This window comes from Diceros bicornis, chromosome 5 (assembly GCF_020826845.1).
Source record: "Diceros bicornis minor isolate mBicDic1 chromosome 5, mDicBic1.mat.cur, whole genome shotgun sequence".
In the NCBI taxonomy this organism is placed as follows: Eukaryota; Metazoa; Chordata; class Mammalia; order Perissodactyla; family Rhinocerotidae; genus Diceros; species Diceros bicornis.
The window spans coordinates 72,006,215-72,032,851 of NC_080744.1; the positions used below are offsets into that span (position 1 = coordinate 72,006,215).

Genomic DNA, 26,637 nt, shown 5'->3' on the forward strand with positions numbered 1-26,637 from the left:
GAGCTGGACTTCATCTCTCACATTTTTCATGTCCTCCCGACCCTTACCCAAAGTGTTTAAAGTCTAAATGTCTCCTAGCCCCATCCAGGCCTGCCCTTGCCTCCTTCACCATCAACACTGATGGACCCCATGCTCCCTCTGTCCACCCATTTTACTCCCAGCCCTCAGAATTCCCAACCACTTAGCATAGCTGAGCTCAGCTGGAAGTCAGGAAGAAAGCAAGTCAACTGAACAAACTCACACGCCATTGAATGAACTAGAAAGCTAGGCATCAACAGCCGAGATTACTTGCCATTTATAAAATTTTAGGAATATAATGCAACAGTAAATTTTCTGGAAGAGTTGAACATCAATTAAAACACTACACGAAGTTAGTACTTTATGATAAATAATTTGCTTAAAAAAAAACTCCAGGAAGTCACAAGCAGTAAAAATGTTAAATCCCTCTAGTGTGCAATTTCCACTTTATTCTCTCATTCATTACTTCTTTTGTAATTCATCATTCACTTACGGTTTTGCTGAATCATAAAATTAATGAATTGATACAGATATTGTCAGACAAGGAAAATACTAATGAGGCCACCCTGATATCAGTTCCCCTACACTAAACCCAGCACATAGGGGGTTAAATCCAAAAGCACTCATCCTCTTTCCCTGCTTCTCTAAGTTGCATTCATATGTAAATATTGGTGGTTTAAACCTTTGCATCCCTGAACTTCACAAGGCAGATACAAGTTACAAATTGTTAAAAGCCCAGGTGGCCTCATGCTGGGTCATACTGAAGTTTTGGCTAATTCCCAGTTCTTGAGGTTTGTTACAGGGAAACTGATATCCAGAGACTATCAAGAAGCTGAAGCTTCCCAGACCCCAACTCCTTGGCTTCCTGGCGCCAGAATCCACCAGCCACCACAGAGACAGAGATGGCTAAAGGACACCCACCTGTGATTCCCTTATCTCACCCACCTCCTCCCTGCAAGCAGCCTCACAAGGCCAAGTGCAGGCTGGTGGGGAAGGGCCAGACAGCAAGGCCACAGGCTCCCCCTCCCTACAAGCAGCCGCATTCCTCACAACCTTTAATACCCCTTGCCTCCCATCTTTCAGGGAGACAAGATGAATTTGAGGGCTCACTCTTGTCTCCCAGCTGACGTCACCCAAAATAAAAACGCTTTCCTTGCCATAAGCCTGGCATTCCAGTTTTATCTGGCCCCTCTTGTGTGATGGGTAAAGAACCTGTGTTTGTGTGTGGTAACACTAACATCACACTTAAAGCTGATTACAAGGAAAATAAAAACCAAAAATAGCACTTTTAAGTTCAAGGAAACTTTGTATAATGTTTGAAGTACCACTTTGAAATGCTTGGTTAAAATAAAGAAAGAAAAGAAAATGCTTATTTTAAATACTATTAAAATTAAAAATTACAACTAGTTTATTTCATTTTAATAGGACACATATCACATGAGTCCCAAACAGAAATCCTGCAGTTCAATAAAAATAAGTCCCTGAACTTACATGGCTTGTTTATGCTTTATTTATAGAGACAGTTAGGTATGCTACAATGAAGACATTCTGTTTTCTCTGGTCTAATTCTATGACATCACTAGATAAAGCTGTGGACCCTCTGGTATTAAGGGGTCAGGGATCATGGGTGTTTGGGAAATGTCATGTGGGGAAGGTTGCCTTTTCACCATGGAGAATGTGCACTGCTGAAGGATTTTGCAGGCCCAGACAACTTGGTGAGATCAGAGCTGGCTGAGCACTGGACCAGCAGTCACCCAGAATTCTGACAGCCAGACCACAAGAGTTGCCCAGTAGAATGCAGTCAATACTGAAGGGCCTGCAGTAAAACCTCCTGGAAACAAAGAATGAAAAGAGCAAAAGAGACTGGACAGAGCTTCAGGACCCTCCACCTTTCAGTACCCACCCTCCTTTCTGTACTCCTATCTCAATCCCATTGTGATGCGTGCTTGTGCCAGGACTCCAGGTATAGATATATGATGCCATGGTTGAGAACTTGGGTCTTAGAGCCAAAGTGACCTGGGTTTTAATCTCATTTCTGCTACTCATGAATTGTATGATCACGGACAAGGTACTTAAGCTGAGTCTTTTTCCTTATCTATAAAATAGAGGGGCAGGAAATTAACAGCACCCATCCCTCCGCAGGGTATAGAAAGAATTAAATGAGGCAATGCATAAAAATTGCTTAGCATTGTTCCTGGCATGTGGTAAGCACTCAGTAAATTTGTACTATTGCCATTATTATATTGTGCATCTCTCCCACATAACCACACCTGCCCCTACATCAAACGATGTCATCACCCTTTCTAGCCTCCCTCTCCAAGGTACCACATACTCCTGCAAAATCAAAAAGTTCCTCTCTTGAACATTAGTTTTGGCTATGGTGGTATGAAGAAGTCAGTGAATCTTCTCTGAAAAAAATATAGATTATATATATATATAGATATAACAAAACTGTCCAGAAATAGCCATTTCAGAGATCTAGAAATCAACAAAAGGCTTTAGGCAGGAATGGCAGAAGACTCTGGCTCTCTTGCTTGGTGAAGTTCCTGGTCCCTCAGCTCAGTCCTCAAGAATGGCAGTTTAACTAGCATAGGGCTGGCCAGGAAAACCAGTAGCTGTGCTTCCAGAAGAGGCAGACTTGATTTGTGGCAGGTGGCTTTGTCAGCTAGACATGGCAAATTTAGTAGGGAAAACCACAGCTTTGTTTGCCAAGGTTGCAATCCCAGTTGGTGCAAGAACAGAATACTCAGAAATTTAATATAGATATACTAAAATGAGAGAACCATAGAAGGGTTGAGATAAGCTCTTCTTGCATACCTGGCTAACTAGAAACTACAGGTATGTACAGGGGAGACCTGACAGAGCCTGGCAGAAAGTAAAGGCCAAGGCCAACATGAGAAGTGCTGAAACTCGGATGTGCTCTGCACCTACACACACATGGATCAGCAGAGGGTGGAGATTCATGGGGTCCAGGTGTTTGAAAACCACCACTGTCAGAACCATTGGCTCAGAATCACTTCCAGAAGGACACAGTAGAAAAATCTGAAAATCTTACTTTGTCAGTACTAGAGAAAATTCTGTGCAAAGAACTAAAAGAAATTATGTTCCAAGAATGAAGGAATACCTGACAACGACTCAACAAACAGAGAATAACAGTGGACAAATAGAAACTTGAAAAAGTATCAAACTCCAGAGTTGAAAATTACAGCTACTGAAATGAAAAATGCACTAGATGCACTCAACAACAGGTTTGAGACGACAGAAGGAAACCAGCAGTGTACTTAAAGATAGATCTACCCAAATTATCCAACATGAAGGACAGAGAGAAAAGACTGAAGGAAAAACGAACAGTCTCAAGACTTGAGGGGCAACATCAAGCACAATATACATGGAATGGGAATTCTAGAAGGAGAAGAAAGAGAAAGTGGCAGGGAAAAGAACTGAAGCAATAATGGCTGAGAATTTCTCATATTTGATGAAAAACATTAATCTACAAAACCAAGAATCCTTGTCAATAAATTCCAGGCAAGATAAAAACAAACAAATCCACGTCTATACATATCACAGTCAAACTGCTGAAAAACAAAGAGAGAACAACCCATCACAAACAGAGAAACAAAAATAAACAAACAGTAGACTTCTCATCAGGAACAATGGAGGCCAGAGGGCAAGAGAATAACACTCAAAATGCTGAAAGGGAAAAAAAACTCAACTAAGAATTTTATATTTAGCAAAACTGTTTCAAAAATAAAGGTAAGATAAAAGACATTCCAAGATAAATAAAATCTGAGAGAATTCATTACTAGCAGACCTGTCCAAGAAACACTAAAGAAAATCCTTCAGGCTGAATGGAAATGCCGCCAGATGGTAACTCAAATTTGCAGGGAGGAATAAAGAGCAGTGGAAATGGTTAATACGAAAGTATATACGAAAGATTATATAGTTTTTCTTAATTCCTTTTCAAAACAAAAAATTTTTAAAGCAATACTTATAGCACTGTATTATATTTATAGTATATACAGATGAAATTTAGATGATATTAAAAGCACAAATGGGGGAGGGAGAATGGAGTTATGTAGCAGAAAAGTTGCTATATTGTAGTGGAATTTGGTATTAAACTGAAGCAAATTGTGCTAAATTAAAGATGTAATCCTTCCAGCAACCACTAAAAAAATTTAAAGCATAACTTAAAATCAACAGAGGAGGGGCCGGCCCAGTGGTGTAGTGGTTAAGTTCACATGCTCTGCTTTGGTAGCCCCAGAGATCACGGGTTCGGATCCCAGGCATGGACCTACACACCACTCGTCAAGCCATGCTGTGGCAGCATCCCATATAGAAAATAGAGGAAGACTGGCACAGATATTAGCTCAGAGACAATCTTCCTCAAGCAAAAAGAGGAAGATTGGCAACAGATTTTAGCTCAAGACCAATCTTCCTCACCAAAAAAAAAAAAAAATCAACAGAGGAAGAAAAAGTGATCTTCGAGGAGGAATGATGTCAGCATCATGGTGCAGTGAGCTCTTCCCTTAGACTCTCCTCCCCAAGATAAAATGAAACAAACATTCAAAAATCTACAGAGGACATTCACACAACACAAAAGATGTCTGAGAGATCCACAAAGCCAGATATCTGATGGTGTAGGTGCTGGATCCCCCAGAGGAAGTGGAAGGAGGTAAGCCCCACACAGAGGTGGCTAAGCTACTGTGGGGGTGTCTTCATCAAGCCAGCACCCCAGGAGTGCAGATAGCGAAGGCAGAGCGAAAACATCCTCAGGATCACACCAGCAAAAGAAAGAGCCCCTCCCCCTGCCCAGAACTCCAACTCAGCCCGTCAGCAAGCCCACCCACCCACAGGTTAGAAAAGCAGCAGCTGCGAGCGAGCAAACCGGAAATCGTAGGGTGGGACCTGTCAGCATAGATTCTAAGGTCAGGCACAGATGAAAGGGATCACAGCAGGGTCAGAATACACAGCCCTTGACCCCCACCCAGTGGCAGCAGTTGGAAGCTGCTACCAGATGCTATCACTATGCGAAGGCACAAATCCACGCCATCAAACAGTAAGGAGAAATATATTAATACACCAGGCCAGAAGGAAAATGACAAGCACCCAGGAATCAATCCTGAAGCCACAGAAATTTATAATCTAAATGACAGAGAATTCAAAATAGCTATCATAAAAAAACTCAATGAGTTACAAGAAAATACAGATAGATAACTCAATGAAATCAGGAAGAAAATTAATGAACAGGGAATTCCTCACAAAAGAGACTGAAACTATAAAGAAAAACCAATCAGAAATGTTGGAGATGGAAAACACAATGGATGGATAAAGAAAAATCTGGAATAACAGAGCTGATATTATGGAGGAGAGAATTAGCAGTCTGGAAGACAGAAATATAGAAATGCTTCAGATGGAGGAGGAGAGAGAACTAAGACAAAAAGAAATGAAGAAATTCTCCAAGAAATAGCCAACTCAATTAGGAAATTCAACATAAGGATTATAGGTATTCCAGAGGGAGAAGAGAAGGAGAATGAAGCAGAAAGCTTGCTCAAAGAAATAATAGCTGAAAACTTCCCAAACCTGGAGAAGGAGCTGGAAATACAAGTAAAAAAAGCTAATAGAACTCCTATTTGTATCAATGTGAAAAGACCTTCTCCAAGGCCCATAGTAGTAAAGCTGGCAAAAGTCAAAGACAAAGAAAAAATATTAAGGCCAGCAAGGCAGAAGAAAATAACTTACAAAGGAACACCTATCAGGCTTTCAGCAGAATTCTCAGCAGAAAACTTACAGGCTAGGGGAGAGTGGAATAATACATTCAACATTCTGAAAGACAAAAACTTTCAGCCAAGAATATTCCATCCAGCAAAAATATCCTTCAGATATGATGGAGAAATAAAACCTTTTCCAGTTAAACAAAAGCTAAGGGAGTCCATCGCCACAAGGCCCACCCTATAAGAAATGCTCAAGAAGGCCCTCATACCTAAGGAAAAAAAAGAGAAAGGGGATACAAAGCCTCAAGCAAGGAGAAAAATAGGTAGACAAAGTCAGAAAAATTGCAGCTCTCTAGAAGAACAGGTTAGCAAAGAATTAATTATAACATCAAAGATAAAGGGAAGGAAAACATCAAAAATAAATATAATCTCGTCATTTTACCCACAAACTCACAACACAAGATGGGATAAGTTGTAACAAGAATAACTTAGAAGGCGAAAAGGAGGAGGATGGAATCCACTTGGTCTAAGGAAATAAGAGGCTATCAGAAAATGGACTATCTCATCTACGAGATTTTTTATACAAACCTCATGGTAACCACTAAACAAATAATAAGAACAAAGACACAAATGATAAATAAAGAGAAAACTTAGAAAACCATCATAGAGAACTACCAAACTGAATTGGTAGTCCAAAATACACAGGACAAGAAACAAGGGAAATACAGAACAACTGGAAAACAGCAGCATTAAGCTCTCATATACCAATAATCACTCTAAATGTAAATGGACTGAATTCTCCAATCAAAAGACATAGAGTGGCGGGACAGATTAAAAAACAAGACCCAACAATATGCTGCCTACAGGAAACACATCTCAGTTCTAAAGAAAAACACAGGCTCAGAGTGAAGGGATGGAAGACGATACTCCAAGCTAATAGCAAACAAAGGAAAGCAGGTGTTGCCATACTTATATTAGACAAAGTAGACTTCAAGATAAAATAGGTAATGAGAGACAAAGAGGGGCAATATATAATGATAAAAGGGACACTCCACCAATAAGATATAACTCTTAAAAATATATATGAACTCAACATAGGAGCACCAAAGTACATAGAGCAACTATTAACAAACCTAAAAGGAATATTAACAACAACACAATAATAGTAGGGGAACTTAACACCCCACTTACATCAATGGATAGATCATCCAAACAGAAAGTCAACAAGGAAATACTGGATTTAAACGAAAAATTGGACCAGATGGACTTAATACATACAGATAGAACACTCCAACTGAAAACAGCAGAATACACATTCTTCTCAAGTGCACATGGAACATTCTCAAGGATAGATCAGATGGTGGGAAAAAAGGAAAGCCACCATAAATTTAAGAAGAATGAAATCATATCAAGCATCTTTTGGGACCATAATGCTATGAAACTAGAAATTAACTACAAGAAAAAAGCTGGGAAAGTGACAAATATGTGGAGACCAAACAACATGCTACTGAACAACAAATGGATCATTGAAGAAATTAAAGGAGAAATCAAAAAATATCTGAAGACAAATGAAAACGAAAATACACCATACCAACTCACATGGGATGCAGCAAAAGCGGTCCTAAGAGGGAAATTCATAGCAATACAGACCCGCCTTAACAAACAAGAAAAATCTCAAATAAGTAACCTTAAACTACACCTAATAGAATTAGGAAAAGAAGAACAAACAAAGCCCAAAGTCAGCAGAAGGAGGGAAATAATAAAAATTAGAGCAGAAAGAAAGGAAATCCAAACCAGAAAAGCAGTAGAAAGGACCAATGAAACAAAGACCTTGTTCTATGAGAAAATAAACAAAACTGACAAACCCTTAGCCAGACTAAGAAAAAAAGAGAGAAGGTTCAAATAAATAAAATTAGAAATGAAAGAGGAGAAATTACAATGGATACCACAGAAATACAAAGGATTATAAGAGAATACTGTGAAAAACTATATGCCAACAGACTGGACAATCTAGAAGAAATGGATAAATTCTTAGACTCATACAATCTCCCAAAACTGAACCAAGAAGAAACAGACAATCTGAATAGACCAATCACAAGTAAAGAGATTGAAATAGTAATGAAAAACCTCCCAAAAAATAAAAGTCCAGGATCAGATGGTTTCCCTGGAGAATTCTACCAAACATTCAAAGAAGATTAAATACCTACTCTTCTCAAACTATTCCAAAAAGTCAAAGAAGACAGAACACGTCCTAACATTTTATGAGGCCAACATCACCCTGATCCCAAAGCCAGACAAGGTCAAAACAAAGAAGGAAAATTACAGGCCAATATCACTGATGAACATAGATGTAAAAATCCTCAACAAAATATTGGCAAACAGAATACAGCAATACATTACAAAGATCGTACACCATGATCAAGTGGGATTTATATCCCAGGGACGCAGGGATGGTTCAACATCTGCAAATCAATCAACGTGATACACCACATTAACAAAAGGAGGAATAAAAATGACATGATCATCTCAATAGATGCAGAGAAAGCATCTGACAAGATCCAACATCCATTTATGATAAAAACTCTCAATAAATTGAGTATAGAAGGAAAGTACCTCAACATAATAGAGTCCATATATGACAAACCCACAGCCAACATCATACTCAATGGAGAAAAACTGAAAGCCAAGCCTCTGAGAACAGGAACAAGACAAGGGTGCCCATTCTAACCACTCTTATTCAGCATAGTGGAGGTTTTGGAGGTTTTGGCCAAAGCAATTAGGCAAGAAAAAGAAATAAAAGGAATCCAAATAGGCAATGAAGAAGTGAAACTCGTGCTGTTTGCAGATGACATGATTTTATATGCAGAAAACCCTAAAGAATCAATCAGAAAACTATTAGAAATAATCAACAACTACAGCAAAGTCACAGGGTACAAAATCAACTTACAAAAATCAGTGGCATTTCTATACTCTAATAACGAACTAACAGAAAGGGAACTCAAGAATACAATCCCATTTACAACTGCAACAAAAAGAATAAAATATCTAGGAATAAATTTAACCAACGAGGTGAAAGACCTATGCAATGAAACCTATAAGACATTATCGAAAGAAATCGATGATGACATAAAGAAAGGGAAATATATTCCATGTAAATGGGTTGGAAGAATACAGTTAAAAAGTCCATACTACCTAAAGCAATCTACAGATTCAATGCAATCCCAATCAGAAGCCCAATGACATTCTTCATGGAAATAGAACAAAGAATCCTAAAATTCATATGGGGCAACAAAAGACCCCAAATAGCTAAAGCGATCCTGAGAAAACAGAACAAAGCTGGAGGCATCATAATCCCTGACTTCAAAATATACTACAAAGCTATAGTAATCAAAACAGCATGGCATTGGTACAAAAACAGCCACATACATCAAGGAAACAGAATTTAAAGCCCAGAAATAAAACCACACAGCTATGGACAGCTAATCTTCAACTAAAGAGCTAAAAACATACAATGGAGAAAGGAAAGTCTCTTCAGTAGATAGTGTTGGAAAACTGGACAGCCACGTGCAAAAGAAGGAAAGTAGTCCATTATCTTTCATCATACACAAAAATTAACTCAAAATGGATCAAAGACTTGAAGGTAAGACCTGAAACCATAAGACTCCTAGAAGAAAATATAGGCAGTACACTCTTAGACATCGGTCTTAGAAGGATCTTTTTGAATACCATGTCTACTCAGACAAGGGAAACAAAAGAAAAAATAAACAAATGGGACTTCATCAGACTAAAGAGCTCCTGCAAGGCAAAGGAAACAAGGAACAAAACAAAAAGAAAACCAACTAACTGGGAGAAAATATTTGCAAATCATATATCCTACAAGAGGTTAATCTCCAAAATACATAAAGAACCCATACAACTCAACAACAAAGAAACAAACAACCTGATCAAAAAATGGGCAGAGGACATGAACAGACATTTTTCCAAAGAAGATACACATATGGCCGACAGGCACATGAAAAGATGTTCAACATCACTAATCATCAGAGAAATGCAAATCAAAACTACACTAAGATATCACCTTACACCTATTAGAATGGCTATAATTACCTGGACAAAAAACAACAAATGTTGGAGAGGATATGGAGAAAAGGGAACCCTCATACACTGTTGATGGGAATGCAAACTGGTACAGCCACTTTGGAAAACAGTATGGAGATTTCTTAAAAAACTAAAAATAGAAATACCATACAACCCAGCTATCCCACTACTGGGTATTTACCCAAACAACTTGAAATCAACTATTCCAAGAGACTTATGCACCACTATGTTCACTGCAACATTATTCACAAGAACCAAGAAGTGGAAGCAACCCAAGTGTCCATCGATTGATGATTGGACAAAGAAAATGTGGTATATATGTATATAATGGAATACTATTCAGCAATAAAAAAAGACAAAATCATCCCATTCACAACATGGATGGACCTGGAGGGTATTATGTTAAGTGAAATAAGCCAGACAGAGAAAGACAAATACCATATGATTTCACTCATATGTGGAAGACAAACTAACACGTGGACAAAGATAACAGTTCAGAGGTTACGAGAGGTGAACGGGATTGGGGGGTGGGCATAAGGGCTGATGGGGCACATTTATATGGTGACTGACAAATAATAATGTACAACTGAAATTTCACAATGTTATAAACTATTATGACCTGAATAAAATTTAAAAAACATAAAAAATAAATCAACAGCGGAATTAAATGGGCCGGCCCCATGGCCCAGTGGTTAAGTTGGGTGCACTCCACTTCAGCAGCCCAGGTTTGGTTCCTGGGTGCAGAACCACACCACTCGTCAGCAGCCATGCTGTGGCGGCGTCCCACATACAAAATAGAGGAAGACTGGCACAGATGTTAGCTCAGGGAGAATCCTCCTCAAGCAAAAACAGGAAGATTGGCACCAGGTGTTAGCTCAGGTAGACTCTTCCTCAGCAAAAAAAATCAACAGAGGAATTAAAATTATGCACTAAAAAAGATTTAACACAAAAAAATTCCTCTCTCATGTATTCCATGCTTTTGCGATCCCACTAAATGACCAGTACTTCCCAAACTTTTCCACGAGAGTAACTACAGAAAAGGCCAAAAATCCCTGGAAGATCTGTCTGCAAGCATGCCCAAGGTAGCCCTCCACAGCCAAAGTTGTTTATCTTTCACTATTTTGTGTTTTGTCTTTAAAATTTTATCTTTAAAATTCATGAATTTTATTTATCTTCTACAACAGATTACATTTGCGCTTGTTTTGGTATAAAAAATAATGTGGGATTTTGTTTGTGTATTTGTTTTTCCGGGTTTATTTTTACCAAAACGTTTAAGTAAAATTAACACTTGAAGAAAATGTACCATGTTTGTCCTATTGCTTTATGTGCCCGCTGATATTCCACCAGGCCCCTAAAAGAGTAGTTTTCAAACTTTTTGGAACCTACAGTAAGAAAAACATCATGACCCTTTTTTTGTGTGTGTGTGAGGCAGATTAGCCCTGAGGTAACATCCGATGCTAATCCTCCTCTTTTTGCTGAGGAAGATTAGCCCTGGGCTAACATCCATGCCCATCTTCTTCTACTTTATATGGGACACTGCCACAGCATGGCTTGACAAGCAGTACGTTGGTCTGCGCCCGGGATCCAAACCTGTGAACCCCGGGCTGCCAAAGCGGAGCACACGAACTTAACCGCTACACCACCAGGCCGGCCCCTCATGACCCATTTTTATATATACACACACACAGACACACACACATGCATGCATGCACGCGTACACATACATACACCCAACCCGTAACTGAAATAAAAGGCTTTTTTTTTTCTATCTCTTTCTTGCTTTTTTCTTTTTTTAATGCTACTAAATTGAATTTAAAAGCCACTAACGAGTCGTGGCTTAAAGTCTGAAAACAACTTGTCTAGACAATCTGATAAACTAATTCATCCCAAGACTTCTTATAAGTTATTCTGGCTTCCTGTGTCACTATACCCAAAGAACACTTAAATTTTTATAGTGGATTTCACTGTTTTAAACCAAAGTAATGAGATGGGCAATCAGGAAGATAGTTTTTGTTTCTGTTCAATTTCCATCTCATAGCTCGCTCCCTACTTCATGCAATAGTAATATTGCCTTGTTTGGCTTGCTTAGTTACAGATACATATCTGGTTTTGCAGATGATGATGAGCATAAAAAATAAATACTGGTGGATTATGTGCTATTATGTTTGCATTTCTTTGCAGTTACTATCAGTCATCTGCTCAACACACAATTACTAGGCTTGTACTTTCAAAAGGATATCTAAGCTGGTGAAGAAAAAGAGGACACCTAAAATTCACTGGGGTACTGTGCTGAGCCCAAACACAAGGGAAATGTTTGAAGACGATTCATATTTCTCTAAGGGGTGGGAGAAGGACTGCCAGGTGCAAGTCACATGAAGGCATACAGAGAATACCCTCTAACCTCTTATAAAGTGTTCTACAGTGGAACGGGCTTCCCCCTTCAGTGGTAGGCTCCCAATCCCTGCAAGTATTAACGTAAAAAAAAGCAAACCTTTGAAATCACAGACATGGGATGTAATAAAGCCAATCCAATAACAAATAATATTGAGGTTTCAGAACACAAGTAGAAACACAAAGGAAGAAGTGTTTAAATCTGACGAGGGAATCTCAGGAGGCTCTGGAGGAGGCAGCATTTCAGCTGAGCCTTAAAGGATGATTAAGATTCCAAAACGCAGATAAAGAAGATGTGCATTTCAGGTTGAGGGAAGCAGAGGAGCAAGGCAAAGTGACCTTCTCAAAAAGAGAAAACACACACATACATCCCTCTTTTCCTCTTCCTTGAATCTTGCTACAGAATCTGGACTTATTTCTGAGCAATGAAGGCAAAGTTTTCAAGTGGTAGAGTAATACAACCCAGTTGAGTTTAAAGGTCACTTTGGCAGAAACGTGCAACTAAGACAAGTGTTTGGAGAAGGGTGGCCAGTTAGGAGGTCACTGCAATAATCTAGATAAAGAATTCAACCCCAACATTTGCCAAGGTCATTAGAGACAAAAGTGAAATTTCACTTCCTTTACCGGCACAACTTCCTTGACATCATCTCTGGTCCTCATTTTTCAATGGAGAAAATTCTCTAACTCATTTTTCTGGAAAGAAGAACATGGTATAATTCATCATAAAGAAACATCCCAGTCTTATGACCATTCAAAATGCTATAATGAAGAATTTTAAAGAAATGTTATCGTTGCTGAAGGCATTGAAAGAAATAGATTCTCTTGGCTCTTGCCCATAGAACAAATGAATAAGATGAAAGTTATATCCAGTCTGGGGGTTGGAAGTTCCCTAGGCCTTCTACAGGATTGTTCATTAATCCTTGGGGGCGGGGGGCACAGAAGAGATGGAGGGAGGGAAGGATAGAGGGATGGACAGAGAGGGAGAGAGGGAATGAGAGAGAACTTGCTGATGAAGAGAACTGGAAGAAAAAGCACATTCTCTTCTTTTTTTTTTGTGAGGAAGATCAGCCCTGAGCTAACATCCATGCCAATCCTCCTCTTTTTTCCCAAGGAAGACTGGCCCTGAGGTAACATCTATTGCCAATCCTCCTCCTTTTTCTCCCCAAAGCCCCAGTAGATAGTTGTTTGTCATAGTTGCACATCCTTCTAGTTGCTATATGTGAGACACCGCCTCAGCAAGGCCGGAGAAGCGGTGCGTCGGTGTGCGCCTGGGCTCCAAACCTGGGCCACCAGTAGCGGAGTATGTGCACTTAACCGCTAAGCCACGGGGTCGGCCCCAGCACATTTTCTCATGGCATGTAAACCCATGGTGGCATTTATTTACACAAAGGTTTTCACCACTCTAGCTTGAGGTTTACGGGTCAGAAAACTAAACTAAAAACAATTTATTTTTTTCTAATTCAAACTCCTCTTAAAAATTCTGCCTCTTTTTTAAGTTGAACATTATACAGAAACATACGTAAACCTAATAAACATTTTAATGCCTCAATTAAAGGTAATAAAATAAAAATTGAACTGGAAAAGGAGTTTATAAACACCTAAAGTTCTATATGTGGGGAGTTTTAAGTCACCTGGTTTAGTCCTTTTAATGATACTTAAGTGTTTAGTAGTACATTCAATGAATCATTATACTTAAATAGAACATTTAGCAGGCTAACCCAACTTGGCAAGAATAACAGGCCATAACCCCTAAGGAAGTATCTTTTAATTTTAATGGGTTGGGAGTTAACAAAAAGTAAATTACCACTCTCCAAAATGAGAATATATTCTAAAGTTGTTGCTGCAAAGATAAAATAGATGATTTTGGAACAACTCCAAGGAGGCCTATCATGAGTACACTTATCATTCAGATGAAAGGCCCTGTTATAAATGAAAGCCTTGGCTCTTCTTCGTGTGCATTTACTTGAATATAAAATGACTTAAAAAAGCTTACCTTCAAGACCAGTGGACTTTTAGATACACGTGACTAAGTGCAAGTTCTTCCTTGGGAAAATGTGACAATGTTCCCATGAATACAGTCACCAAGGGTACCTGTCCCATGAAAAACGGTTCTAATGCAGTGCGCTGTCAGGAGAGATAACAAGCGGTAAAGCAATCTCAAAGAACAAGGTGTTAAGAAGGCACTTCAAAGGGCACTGGAGTGGAAAACAGGAGACCTGGGTGACCATGGCAGTATTACTAACTGCCTGTGTGTCTTTAGGGAAGTCACTTGACCTCCCCGGGCTTCAATTATCCCATCTGAAAACAAGAAAGACAAAGCAAGGGCCATAAGGATTCACTCTACCTGCCATAGTCCCTAACTCCAGGGACAACATTCTCGACTGTCCAGGGAGAGAGGTCACCCAAAATTCCTGCAGGGCCATATGCAATGTGCAGAAGCACATTCCAAAATTACAATTGCTTTAATTTATTGCTAGTCATGATAAGTTATTTTGAAAGTTCAAACAAAATTAGTGAAGGGGATTTTTGTGAAGCAAGAGAGACATGTGTTAAAGGTTTAGAAACACCACTTCCAGTAAGAGCATAAGCTGTTGCTGTAAATCTTATCGAAACATCAAACCATGTATAATCTTATAACTACTTCTTTCTTGGCTTAGTAAAAATTAAACAAACAAAAAATTCTCGGGGCTGGCCTGGTGGCATAGCAGTTAAGTTCACATGCTCCGCTTCGATAGCCCGGGGTTTGCAGGTTCAGATCCCGGGCACGGACCTACGCACCGCTTATCAAGCCATGCTATGGCAGGCGTCCCACATATAAAGTAGAGGAAGATGGGCACGGATGTTAGCCCAGGGCCAATCTTCCTAAGCAAAAGAGAGGAGGATTGGCGACAGACATTAGCTCAGGGCTAATCTTCCTCACCAAAAAAAAAAAAAAAAAATTCTCATGGACACTCTAACAATCATTTGTGGTGGCAGTAGTGTTAAAGTCTCCACAGAACATTCCTAGATAACACCAACAGACTGGACCCAGCAGTTGTTTCGGGTTTCACCTGGCATCTGATTCAGGCGACGCAATAGGCATTCAATCTAGGTATTACTATGTGTACTTAGCATTAGAGGAAGACACAGAACAGCATCTTCACCTCATCCTGGGCCCAGCAGCTACCCCAGTACACAGCTTCTTTTGCCCCCTCATCCACAAAGGAAATGGCAAGAGCCAAGGTACATGGAAGTCCCCTTGAAACCTGCCAGTTCCTACCAGTCTTTTACATGGATCTAGTCCCAGAGACCCAAGGCCTTACACACTGACTCACAGCTCCCAACCCAGGTGTGGCAGAACACAGCAACACGGCAGGTGCCTTGATCTTAATGCTATAGCTTCCCCAAAACCAGTGCTGAGAGAAGATCAACTCCAAGGTTATTCTAGCCGAGGAATGATGTTAATCCTTTACCTACAAATACCAAATAAAAATGTTACAGTATCTTATAAAACAACTATTTCTGATATACTTTTTTAAGTGCCCCTATGTACATGCTTATAATTATTTTTATAATCCAGCTTTCCTTTAATGGGTGAAAAATATTTATATAAGCATTCTTTGAATTCATAATAGTGCTGGCTTCACCTCAAGAAACTTTTACTGAAAGTCTATGATGTGAAACACAAGATGCTAGGCACCAGGAATATGGATGATTTAGGAAAAGGTCCCTGCTCTTCAAGAGTCCAAGCCTCCAATGTGTGTTTTTTCCACACCACCAAGCAATTCTCCAACACCAGCTGGATGTCCTATAATTCAACTCAATTCTTACACTATCTACCTGGAGATAGCATCAGATCCCACAGGTTAAGGCTCAGTCCTACAAGACTGGCCCCGCCCCATACACACACACTTCAGATGCCAATGGCAAGTCCAGGTTGTCACCTGTGCTTCCAACTGACCGGCTATAGATCAGAGGTTCTAAGGGCCCCCTCCCTGAGTTTGATTAATTTGCTAGTGTGGTTCACAGAACTCAGGGAAATATTTTACTTACTAGATTACCAGTTTATTATAAAAGGATATAACTCAGGAACAGCCAGATGGAAGAGATGCATAAGGCAAGGCATGGGGAAAGGGCATGGAGTTTCCATGCTCTCTCTGGGCATAGCACTCTCCCTGAATGTCTAGGTGTTCACCAACCCAGAAGCTCTCTGAATCCCATCCTTTAGGGTTTTTATGGAGGCTTCATGACATAGGCATGATTGATTGAATCACCGGCTGTTGGCAACTGATTTAACCTCTAGCCCTTCTCTCCACCTCAGAGGTCAGAGGAGGGGGACTGAAAGTTCTGACCCTCTAATTACATGGTTGGTTCCCCTGGCAACCAGCCCCCATCCTTAGGTGGGGTCCAAAAGTCACCTCATTAACATAACTCAAATGCGGTTGAAAGAGGTTTGTTATGACTATCAAGACATCTTTATCATTCTTATCACTTAGGAAATTCCAAGGGTTTTAGGAGCTTTGTGCCTGGAACCAGGGACAAAGACCAAATATATATTTCTTACTTAAATAACAATATCATAAAGTCTACCAGCAAAGAAAATAAACACACCTCCAATGAGAATTAATAAAATAAGAGAATACATTATGTCGAATGCCAGGTGAGTGAGAATTAGGGTAGAAAGGAACTAATGTATTGTGGGCAGCCAAGGAAGGCTTGGAGAACATAATTGCAGCTTATTATTAATAATAACTGCCATTTATTGATACCTAACTACATGATGGGCCGTACCAGGCACTTCACATACATCATCTTACTTCACCCTCTCAACAATACAGTGAGGAGTGCTGTTATTATCCCCAATTTTCAAATGAAAAAATTTGTATTTTGAGATAAATAATTTGCCCAAATGGTAAAGAGTAGCTTCAAACTCAGATCAGTCTGACTCAAAAGGAAATGATCTAAGCATGAAACTAAAAGATACTGCCTTGAAAGAACACATAAGACATTGTAGCCTGGAGAAACAGTAGCAGCAAATTTCACAGTAATACACATAGTATGTTCTCAGACGACAACTCAACAGCAGCAAAAATTAGCAGCCACAGCAGCAACCTTGACTGAGCACCCACCATGGGCCAAGCACTTTGCAGACAGCATCTCCTGTAAGCTTCATAACAGGCCTGGAGGTAGTTTCATGATAACCATTTGTAGGTGACAAGACTAAAACTCAGAGCAACTAAGCAAGCTTTCCAAAGCCACACAGTTAGAAAGGAGCAAAATCAGAACTCAAATCCAGGTTTATGTGATTCTGAAACCTATGTTCTCGATTGCTGTGAAATACTGTCTTCCAGCAGACCACTTTGGTTGAAGCAGAGGAACCACATCAGAAGAAGCAGGAGTCAAGGTGGAAAGACAGGTAAAGTCCAGACAGTGATCTGAATGTTGAAATTTTATCCAATGTCCCTTCTTTTGGTAACAATTAGCTGGCAGGAACCATGGCCTGCTCAGGTATACAGATCTATCCAGTATACAGGGAAAGGCTTGAACGAGGTAGGTGACTTGTACAAAAAAGTATTTTAGGAAAATTAATATGGCCAAGAAACCAATTTGAAGTTTATTCCCATGGAACAGATATGAAGAATCAAAATCCTAGACAAAGGATTCCCCAAAACTGGAATTAGAGAGAGACAGGTAATAAAAACATTACAAAGAAAAATCTGTTGATACTTGATAACTGGATGAGTGGAAGAGACAAGGACAATTCTATGTTTGCAAACTGGCTACTAACAGAAACGTGAAAAAACACAAAGATTGATAAGAATGAATTTAGACATGCTTAAATTCAGGGACAGTGGGACACCTAAGTGGCAACAAAACCCTGAACAGGACAGCACAAAGGAGAGAGCCCTGTGACACGCTGGCACAAGCCTGCCTCCGTGAGGACAACAGGCTGGTTAACTCCACAACGGCGGGGACCAGGTCCCTCCTGTCCCCTACTACATCCCAACCACACCTCACACAGACTAGGTGTTCAATAAACATTTTCTGAATGAGGTATTACGATCCAATCCAAATTTCTTCAGCCTATCCTCAAGGATGTCATGACTCTGTCAAATGCCTTGATGAAATTCATACCCACTCTCTTTACTACATTCTTGTAGATGTCATGCAACCCTATTAAAGAAAGAAATGAGGTCAATTTAATGGTAATTACTTTCAATGAACCAATCCTAACCCTCCCAAAAGTAATGATCATGAACAACCTGGAAGGAAGTTGCACATGTCATGTTCAGACTCTATCCTTGACCCTGCCACATTCAATTACTTTAAAATGTTTTGGTTGAGGACTAGAAAGTCCTCATTGTGATCATTTATTTAGGTTATGTGTCAGGTACCCACAAATAGGTACGAATTCCTAAAGAGCCTCCAGAAAGATCAGAAATAAAATTCAGCACTGACAAAGTTACGACTGCAAAGAGCTTGTTATATTCTATAGAATCCCAGAAGTAACTGACAGCATAAGTGAGTTCGATTTTTTCACTGTTCAGTATCCATTTCCCTTGTTCTGGAAACAGCATCTGTTCTTCCTGTGGTGAATCACTCCCACCCCACTCTTAGTTCAGTGGTTTGGGTAGGGCTGCAGAGGTGGGGCGTAGGACCCAGCCTAGTCAGTCAGCACATCCCTGCTCCCTGGTCACAGTGAATGGCACAGGGACAGGCATGTAAGACCTAGGCCTAAGTCATTCAGCCGAGTCCATGTCCCTGGCCATAGACTGATTTTGAGATAGCCACTTGACCCAATTTGGGTCAATGAGAGTTAAGACCAGTATTTTACTGGGACTGTTAGAAAACAGACTTGCTCTTTTCTGCTGGGACTGCTGGCAGTAAGGATGCTGTGGAACCGGGAGCTGCCATGGACCCACCATGTGGCATCAAAAAATGAGGCCAACATAGATGAAAGCAGAGTCAAAGGCAGAGATAGAGTAGATCTTACTGACTCTGATCCAGCCATATCTAAAGCTAGCTCTCTGTGGATTTTTCAGTCTCTGGACCAATAAAAATCCCACTTTTGCTTAAGCCCAGGTTGAATCAGATTATGTACTTTCAACGGAAAAATTCCCGGCTAATCTAATTGCCCAAGCAGCCCTCACTTTGAGGATAAATTCAGTAAAGAGGCAGCCCCTCTACTTCATTTATCCATCTGTTATTTTGCTGTATACATAATTCAAAAATGCCCCATGTAAAATTTTTGCTTAGGAACTTATAATTGCAACTGAAGACAGTAAAGCTCACTCTTTTCTAAGCTGAGATAACTTGAGCAAACCAAAAAAATAGACTACATAAGCTATACCGGGGACAATCTGAGCTCTAATCAGCTTGTCCCAAACACTGTGAAGCTCGATTTATGCTTTAGCACTGGAGTTGCCACATTCTAAGCTGCTGATGCAAGTAAAAATCCACAGTGCAGAATGTGATGCTGGGAGATAACAAATAGCAGAGACTGCCTACTGGAACATTTCTATAAACAACAGTGAAGAAGAGCGTCAGCTCCCAGACTGCAGTTGCAAGAAACTACAGGTATAATTGCCTATCCTTTTCCAACCCAGATTGCAAGTATCTGCAAAGAAAAACACATGGGGAAAAAAGCAATCTGTCCCACAAATATACATGGATAAATGTTATAGAGGAGGAAAAAAATGAACCACCGGTTTTTTCTGTGGACTTTTTTCTATTCAGGGCCAAGCCCCGAACTTCTATTTTCTTAATATTCTGCATCTTTTTACTTGACACTTATATTTGACATATACTGCAGGTTGGGAAATTTATTCTATTTACATATGTTTGCTGTCTCCCCAGCTAGAGTGTAAGCCCCCTGAAGTCCAGGACCTTATCTTTCCAGAGGTAACACAGTTCTGACACAAAGTAGATGCTCAGAAAATGTTTGTTGGAAATTATTAAAATGTTAAACACACAACCAGCAATGTATTGATCATATAATGAATAATTCTACCTTCCTTCCTTAAAATCAATAATAGTTACCATTTACTGAACAGCTCCTATGCACCAAATGATGTGCTAAAAGCCATACAAAAATAACTTAGCTCATTGACTTGGACTGAGTTTATCCTAACCGTGAAGTGCAAGTAAATCAAAAGGAATGATCATGCTTCTTCCTTACTCTTCCCACTGCTGTACTTAAACAGAAATAGAACAAATACATGAAGGTTCAGGGTGACACATTTTAGCTAACCTTAGGAACATACTCAAGAAGGGGCAGAGCTGTTCTACAAAGGCAGTGGGCTGCCTCTGGCAGAACAGGTTACTGGAAGACACCAAGTAGAATTTCAAATAGCAGAGACATTATAGAGATGATGCAAGCATTGGAGGAGCTGTTACTATAGTAAACCAAAATTGGGAGAGTATCCTGGCTCCACCTTTGAGTCTGGAGAAGTAGGTGCATTAAGTATGAGCAATGTCAGAGCCTACAATTCCTGTCTTTCCTTATCTATAAATCTGGGCTATGATTTAGCCCAAGATATGCTATACTCCCTTATGTCTCATTGTCTTAAAATGCTTGCCATATTTCTTCTTGAAGATATGAAAGAGTTTTGTAATGTTGGCATTCATCTGGTCTACTCATGTAGGACACAAAGGAGGTAGATCTGAGCGTACATTTGGTACCTAACATCTATCAAAGCACAGGATTGGATAATACAGCGTAAGTTAAAGTAGCAAAGTAGATAATCCCCCTACTACTATGAGCCCTTGACTCCGTCCCCTCCCACCCTGTCATAGTGATTTCGTAGCTTACATTGTTATTTCGGAAGGGGACAGAAATTGGGAGAAGACTGCATAAAGCTATCTAGGGTTTGTTGCAACCATTTAAGTCTTAGTCAAAAATATACACCTCTAAGACAGGTTTGAGGCACTCTATTTCAAAATAGTACCCTTAGCTTGTTTTGTTTTCAGCTCTTTGTCTGCTTGATAATGATTAAATCTCCCAAGTGGCTGCTGGCCAGGGAAGCACATGTATAAAGTTCCAGCAGTAGAGAAAGCAAAGTGGGGCAGGGAAACTGAGAGAGATTCAGAGTGGCTGGAACTTAGACTATGAAGTGGAGGAGGAGAAAGGTGTGAAAATGGAGACAGGCAGGGCCAAATCAAGAAGATCCTTGTTAAGGAGTGTTTACCTCAACCTAAGGGCAGCAAGAAGTCACTGAAAGACTTTAAAGGGGAGAGAAGTGGTCAGATTTGTGTTGTTGAAATGTTGTTTCAATTACTGTGTCTATAAAGGATGGAGAGGGAGGAGAGGATACAAGACAAGGAGAGGAAGTACCGTTTGGAAGCTGTTACGATAACCCAGGCAAGAGAAGATGGTAGCTTAGACTACAGTAGTAGCAGTGGGGTCAGAGGGAAGTGGATAGATTCAATAAACACTCAGTGACTAAAATCATCAGGACTTGGCAACAGACCACACGTGGGGCATGAGAGAAAGAGAGGAGCCAAGGCTGATCTTGAGATTTCTGGCATGGTCAGTTGGGTGGCTGATGGTACCAAGCACTAAAAGAGACAGATGGTACCAGGGGTTAAGGGGAACATGATTCAGTTTGGAACATGTTGTGTTTGAGATGTCCATGTGACATCCAAGTAGAGATGTCCAGAAGATAGCTGACAGGTCCGCACTGAGGATACAAATGTTTATTAACATTAATAATAATGTGCTCATTAACATACAGATCATAATTGAAACCATGGGAAATGATAATATTATTCAGTGAAAATGTATAATTCGACCCACAGGGTGAGGGCAAGAGTCTGCAAAAAGGCAACAATACCTCAATACCTCACTATTACAACTGACTCTTCACAGCTTACCGAGGGCGTCTCATCCTAAGCCAGGTAATGTGGGTGTCCTGGTATATACAGGAAACACAAATTCATCCTTATAGGAAAAGCAACCCCCACTGACCCAACATAACAAGTGGATCAGAGGTCTAACAACCTGTCACAGTCTGACAGCATCCTAAAATGTCAATTCCAATACCGTAACACTCACCTGATGACAAGGCCTCCTCCCGAACCTCATCCTCACCAGGCTGATGAATATTCCAGGACGTTTTGGGAAGTGAAGAAATTTCTTCAGGTGATGCTAATTTCACCATATCCATGTGATTACTCTGGAACTGGTACCGTGGGATAAAGCAGGTTTTGCCTTGACGGAAAATGTCCTTGATGATCTCTTCTGTCTCAATTTCATCTTGCATACTCAGAAAGATGGAAATTCTTTTGGACTTTTGATACTGACTGTGGGCAATCACCTAATGGGAAATGATAGCAATTATATTTTCCAAGATCACACTTTCAAAAATACTGACTCCCCTTAACAGTTTTAACACTTTCTCCCTTCTCGCTCAGCTTTCTCCAACTTTTCAACTATGCAAAAGCAAAAAAAAAAAAAGCAGAGCGGTATAGTGCTGCATCCTGAAGCCTGACTTTTAGTCCTGGACCCAACACTTACTTCTCTGATCCCTTTACATCTCCCTGGCACTCCTACTCCAGTAACTGTGAAAACTCTAAAAAGCCACTGTGGGGCCTTGCTCTCTGTTTAGAGAATTCCAGGCTTGACCTCCGTCTACCCATTCTAGCAGTCCTCAGTCATCTCACACACTTCCCCTAGGGTCTTTGCTTTATTTAACTCTGAACCTTGGCTCCCACAAGCTTCTTCACTCCTTGGATTGTCAGGCTTCTCTCTTTCTAAATTCTACCCACTCAAGCCCAACCCAAGCCCTAATTTCTCCTGACTTCTGCAGAATGCTTACAACGTTTAGAGTTAACATACAACTTAACACTTAATTATGTATTGTCAAGACTTGATTACTAATTGTTTCATGTGCCCTATATGTAGCACTCTGACCAGTCCATAAGCTCCTGGGAGGCAGAGAACATGCCATATAATTCTTTTAGCTCTCCCCACCTCCATCCCATTTCCGAAAACTCTTCTGTTCAAATGAATGTTAAAATGTTCACAAAGATGGGAGGCGAGGGGATTTTGGAGAGGCAAGGACCCCCTAAAAGCAAGTGCCAAGTTGTGAGACCGTGGACCTGGGTGAAAGAATCCCTTCAGCTTCCATTACTGAAGATGGCGGCGTAAGCAGACTCTGAACTCACCTCCTCCCGTGGGCACAGCCAATTTACAACTACTCGTGGAAAAATTACCCCTGAGACAGAACTGAAAACTGGATAAGAGGAACTCCTGCAACAACGGACAATCCTAACTGAGGTGGAAGAGGCAGAGACTCCCTTCTGGAGAGGAGAAACGCTGCCTTCACAAGCCGCCAGCTTCACAGCCGCCGGGAGCAGCTCACAGGTACGCAGCCTCCCTGGAGGCGCGGGGCCCTGAGCCGGGGAGCGCCCCCGCTGTGGGCATTGTGTGGACGCAGCACAATCGAGACCAGCGGCATAATATCTGACTTTGCCTGCTACTAAAACATTGGGGAGCACCCCCAGAAAACCCGGTTCACAAAGAAACTAAAACTGGCTCTTAAAGGGCCCGCGCACAAACTCACCCGTTCCAGAAAGCATCCTAAAATCACCAGAAAGAAAGGTGCACAGTGCTTTGGTGACAACAGACTCACCTAATAGGCCCTGAGTGCATCTCGGTGAGGAGTGAGACCTCTCCAGGGACTGGGACATTGGCAGCGGCCATTGTTGTGGCCTGGTGTGAGCGTGCTGACACAGACGCCATTGGAGTTCTCCCTGAGGCCTGCTAGCCCAGGGTCTGCTCCACCCGCTAGAGCACCGATTTAATCCAGCTCAGCCAAGGCAGGCAGCCCACCCTAGAGACTGGCCCCACCCAACAACAAGCCCTCAGGCAACGTGTGGGCCTGCATAGATTGGTGACTGGATTCTCTGCAGCCTGGCAACTGAACCGACTTGAGCGGGGCAGGGTGTGCACAAGGAGCGGGTGGAGAGTGTGGGGCGGTGGCGGAGTGTGTGGAGCTCCCGCCGTGGAGAGACTGGGTCCCCTTGGGGAGGTCGGGGCACGCACACGGGGCAGGACTGTGTTGACTGTGTGTGTGGACCTGTGGGCAACAGGGCTTGTCAGCTGCAGAAGACTTGTGCTTCTCAAAGACCCACATAGGAGGTTTGCCCCACCTTCCAAAGCCTGAAACAATTGGGTGTTCCTGTGCCTGAGGCCAGCCCCACCCAGCTGCAATCCTCAGAGAGCTGACAAGAGACATAATAGGCTAGAGGCTTACAGCAATTGTAAGGCCCTGAGCCAAACAACCTGCCACGCTGGGGGCCTACTCACTTAAAAGAAATACTGCAACACAAATGTGGTATTAGAACTTACAGCCAACTGTGCTGCGGTGCCCCACACCTGATAAAGAGACTGAAGGGCCCACAACAACTACAAGCAGCTGAGCATTACAACACCTGGCCAGGAGCATAACTCAGCCTCCCTGGGCGCCTATAGGGAGAGCTAACAGGCCACAATAGAAGGACACACATAGCCCACATAGGGGCCACCCCTGGAACATTGAGAACTGAGGGAAGCACACTGGAAGCCTCCTAAGCCATCACTTACATAAGGTCACCTATCCAAGAGCAGGAGACGTAGCTGACCTATCTAATACGTAGACACAAGCACAGGGAAAGAGACAAAATGAGGAGGCAAAAGAATACATTCCAAGTAAGGGAAGGACAAAACCCCAGAAAAGGAACTAAGTGAAACACAAATGAGCAACCTACCCGACAGAGAGTTCAAACTAAGAGTGTTAAGGATGCTCACTGATCTGGGGAGAAGAATAGATGAACTCAGTGAGAATGTCAACAAAGAAATGGAAGATATAAAAAAGAACCAATCAGAAGTGAAGAATACAATACTGGAAATGAAAAATTCATTAGAGGGACTCAAAAGCAGAGTAGAGGATACAGAAGAACGGATCTGTGAGCTGGAAGAAAGACTAGAAGAAATTACCCAAGGTGAACAGGTAAAAGAGAAAAGAATTAAAAAGAGTGAGGACAGTCTAAGGGACCTCTGGGACAACATCAAGCGCACTAACATCCGTGTTATAGGTGTCCCGGAAGGAGAAGAGCGAGACAAGGGGGCAGAGAATCTATTTCAAGAAATAATAGATGAAAACTTCCTTAACCTAAGGAAGGAAACAGACAAACAGGTACAGGAAGCACAGAGAGCCCCAAACAAGATAAACCCAAAGAGGCCCACACCAAGACACATCATAATCAAAATGTCCAGAATTAAAGATAAAGAGAGAATCCTAAAAGCCGCAAGAGAATGTCAAGTTACATACAAAGGAAACCCCATAAGGCTATCAGCTGACTTCTCAGCAGAAACCTTACAGGCTAGAAGAGAGTGGCACGATATATTTAAAGTGCTAAAAGGAAAAAACTTACAGCCAAGAATACTCTACCCAGCAAGGTTATCATTTAAAATGGAAGGAGAGATCAAAATTTTCCCAGATAAGCAAAAATTAAAGGAGTTTGTCACCAAGAAACCAGTGCTACAAGAAATGTTAAAGGGACTGATTTAAGGGGAAAAGAGAAGACCACAAATAGGAAAAATTATCTATTTCCATGATTACAACGTAATGGATACAAATGCACAAAAAAGAGGTTAGATATGATATTAAAAACATAAAAGGAGGGAGGAGGGGAGTTAAAGAGTAGATCTTTCAGACAGAGGTCAAACTAAAGTGACCATCAATTCTGTATAGAAGAAGTAAGGAACAGAGAAGGACTACTAAAACACTGAGGAAAAAAAAAAAAAAAGTTAAAAAATGGCAGTAAGTACATACTTATCAATAGCTACTTTAAATGTCAATGGACTAAATGCTCCAATTAAAAGGCATAGGGTGGCTGACTGGATAAAAAAACAAGACCCATATATATGCTGCATACAAGAGACACATTTCAGACCTAAAGACACTCACAAACTGAAAGTGAAGGGATGGAAAAAGATACTCCACGCAAATGGCAATGAAAAGAAAGCTGGGGTAGCAGTACTCATATCAGACAAAATAGACTTTAAAACAAAAACTGTAAAAAGAGACAAAGAAGGGCATTACATAATGATCAAGGGAACAATCCAACAAGAGGATGTAACACTTGTAAATATCTACGCACCCAACGTAGGTGCACCCAAATATATAAAGCAATTATTAACAGACATAAAAACAGAAATAGACAGTAACACAATAATAGTAGGGGACTTTAACACTCCACTTACACCAACGGATAGGTCATCCAAACAGAAGATCAATAAGGAAACATTGGCCTTAAACGACACACTAGAACAGATGGACCTAGTAGATATATACAGAGCATTCCATCCAAAAACCAAAGAATACACGTTCTTTTCAAATGCACATGGAACATTCTCCAGGATTGATCACATATTAGGCCACAAAACAACTCTCCA

The 26,637-nt window shown here is 40.8% G+C and overlaps 1 protein-coding gene across 3 annotated transcripts in view; it reads right to left on the reverse strand.

Annotated features, from left to right (window-relative positions):
* MTHFS (methenyltetrahydrofolate synthetase) overlaps nt 1–26,637 on the reverse strand; it is a 65,224-nt gene that overhangs the window by 29,304 nt on the left and 9,283 nt on the right. For all 3 annotated transcript variants that reach the window (XM_058542211.1, XM_058542213.1, XM_058542212.1), the window contains exon 2: nt 22,252–22,513. In XM_058542211.1, coding sequence (XP_058398194.1) covers nt 22,252–22,513 — 262 coding nt within the window. The remainder of the gene's footprint in view (nt 1–22,251; nt 22,514–26,637) is intronic.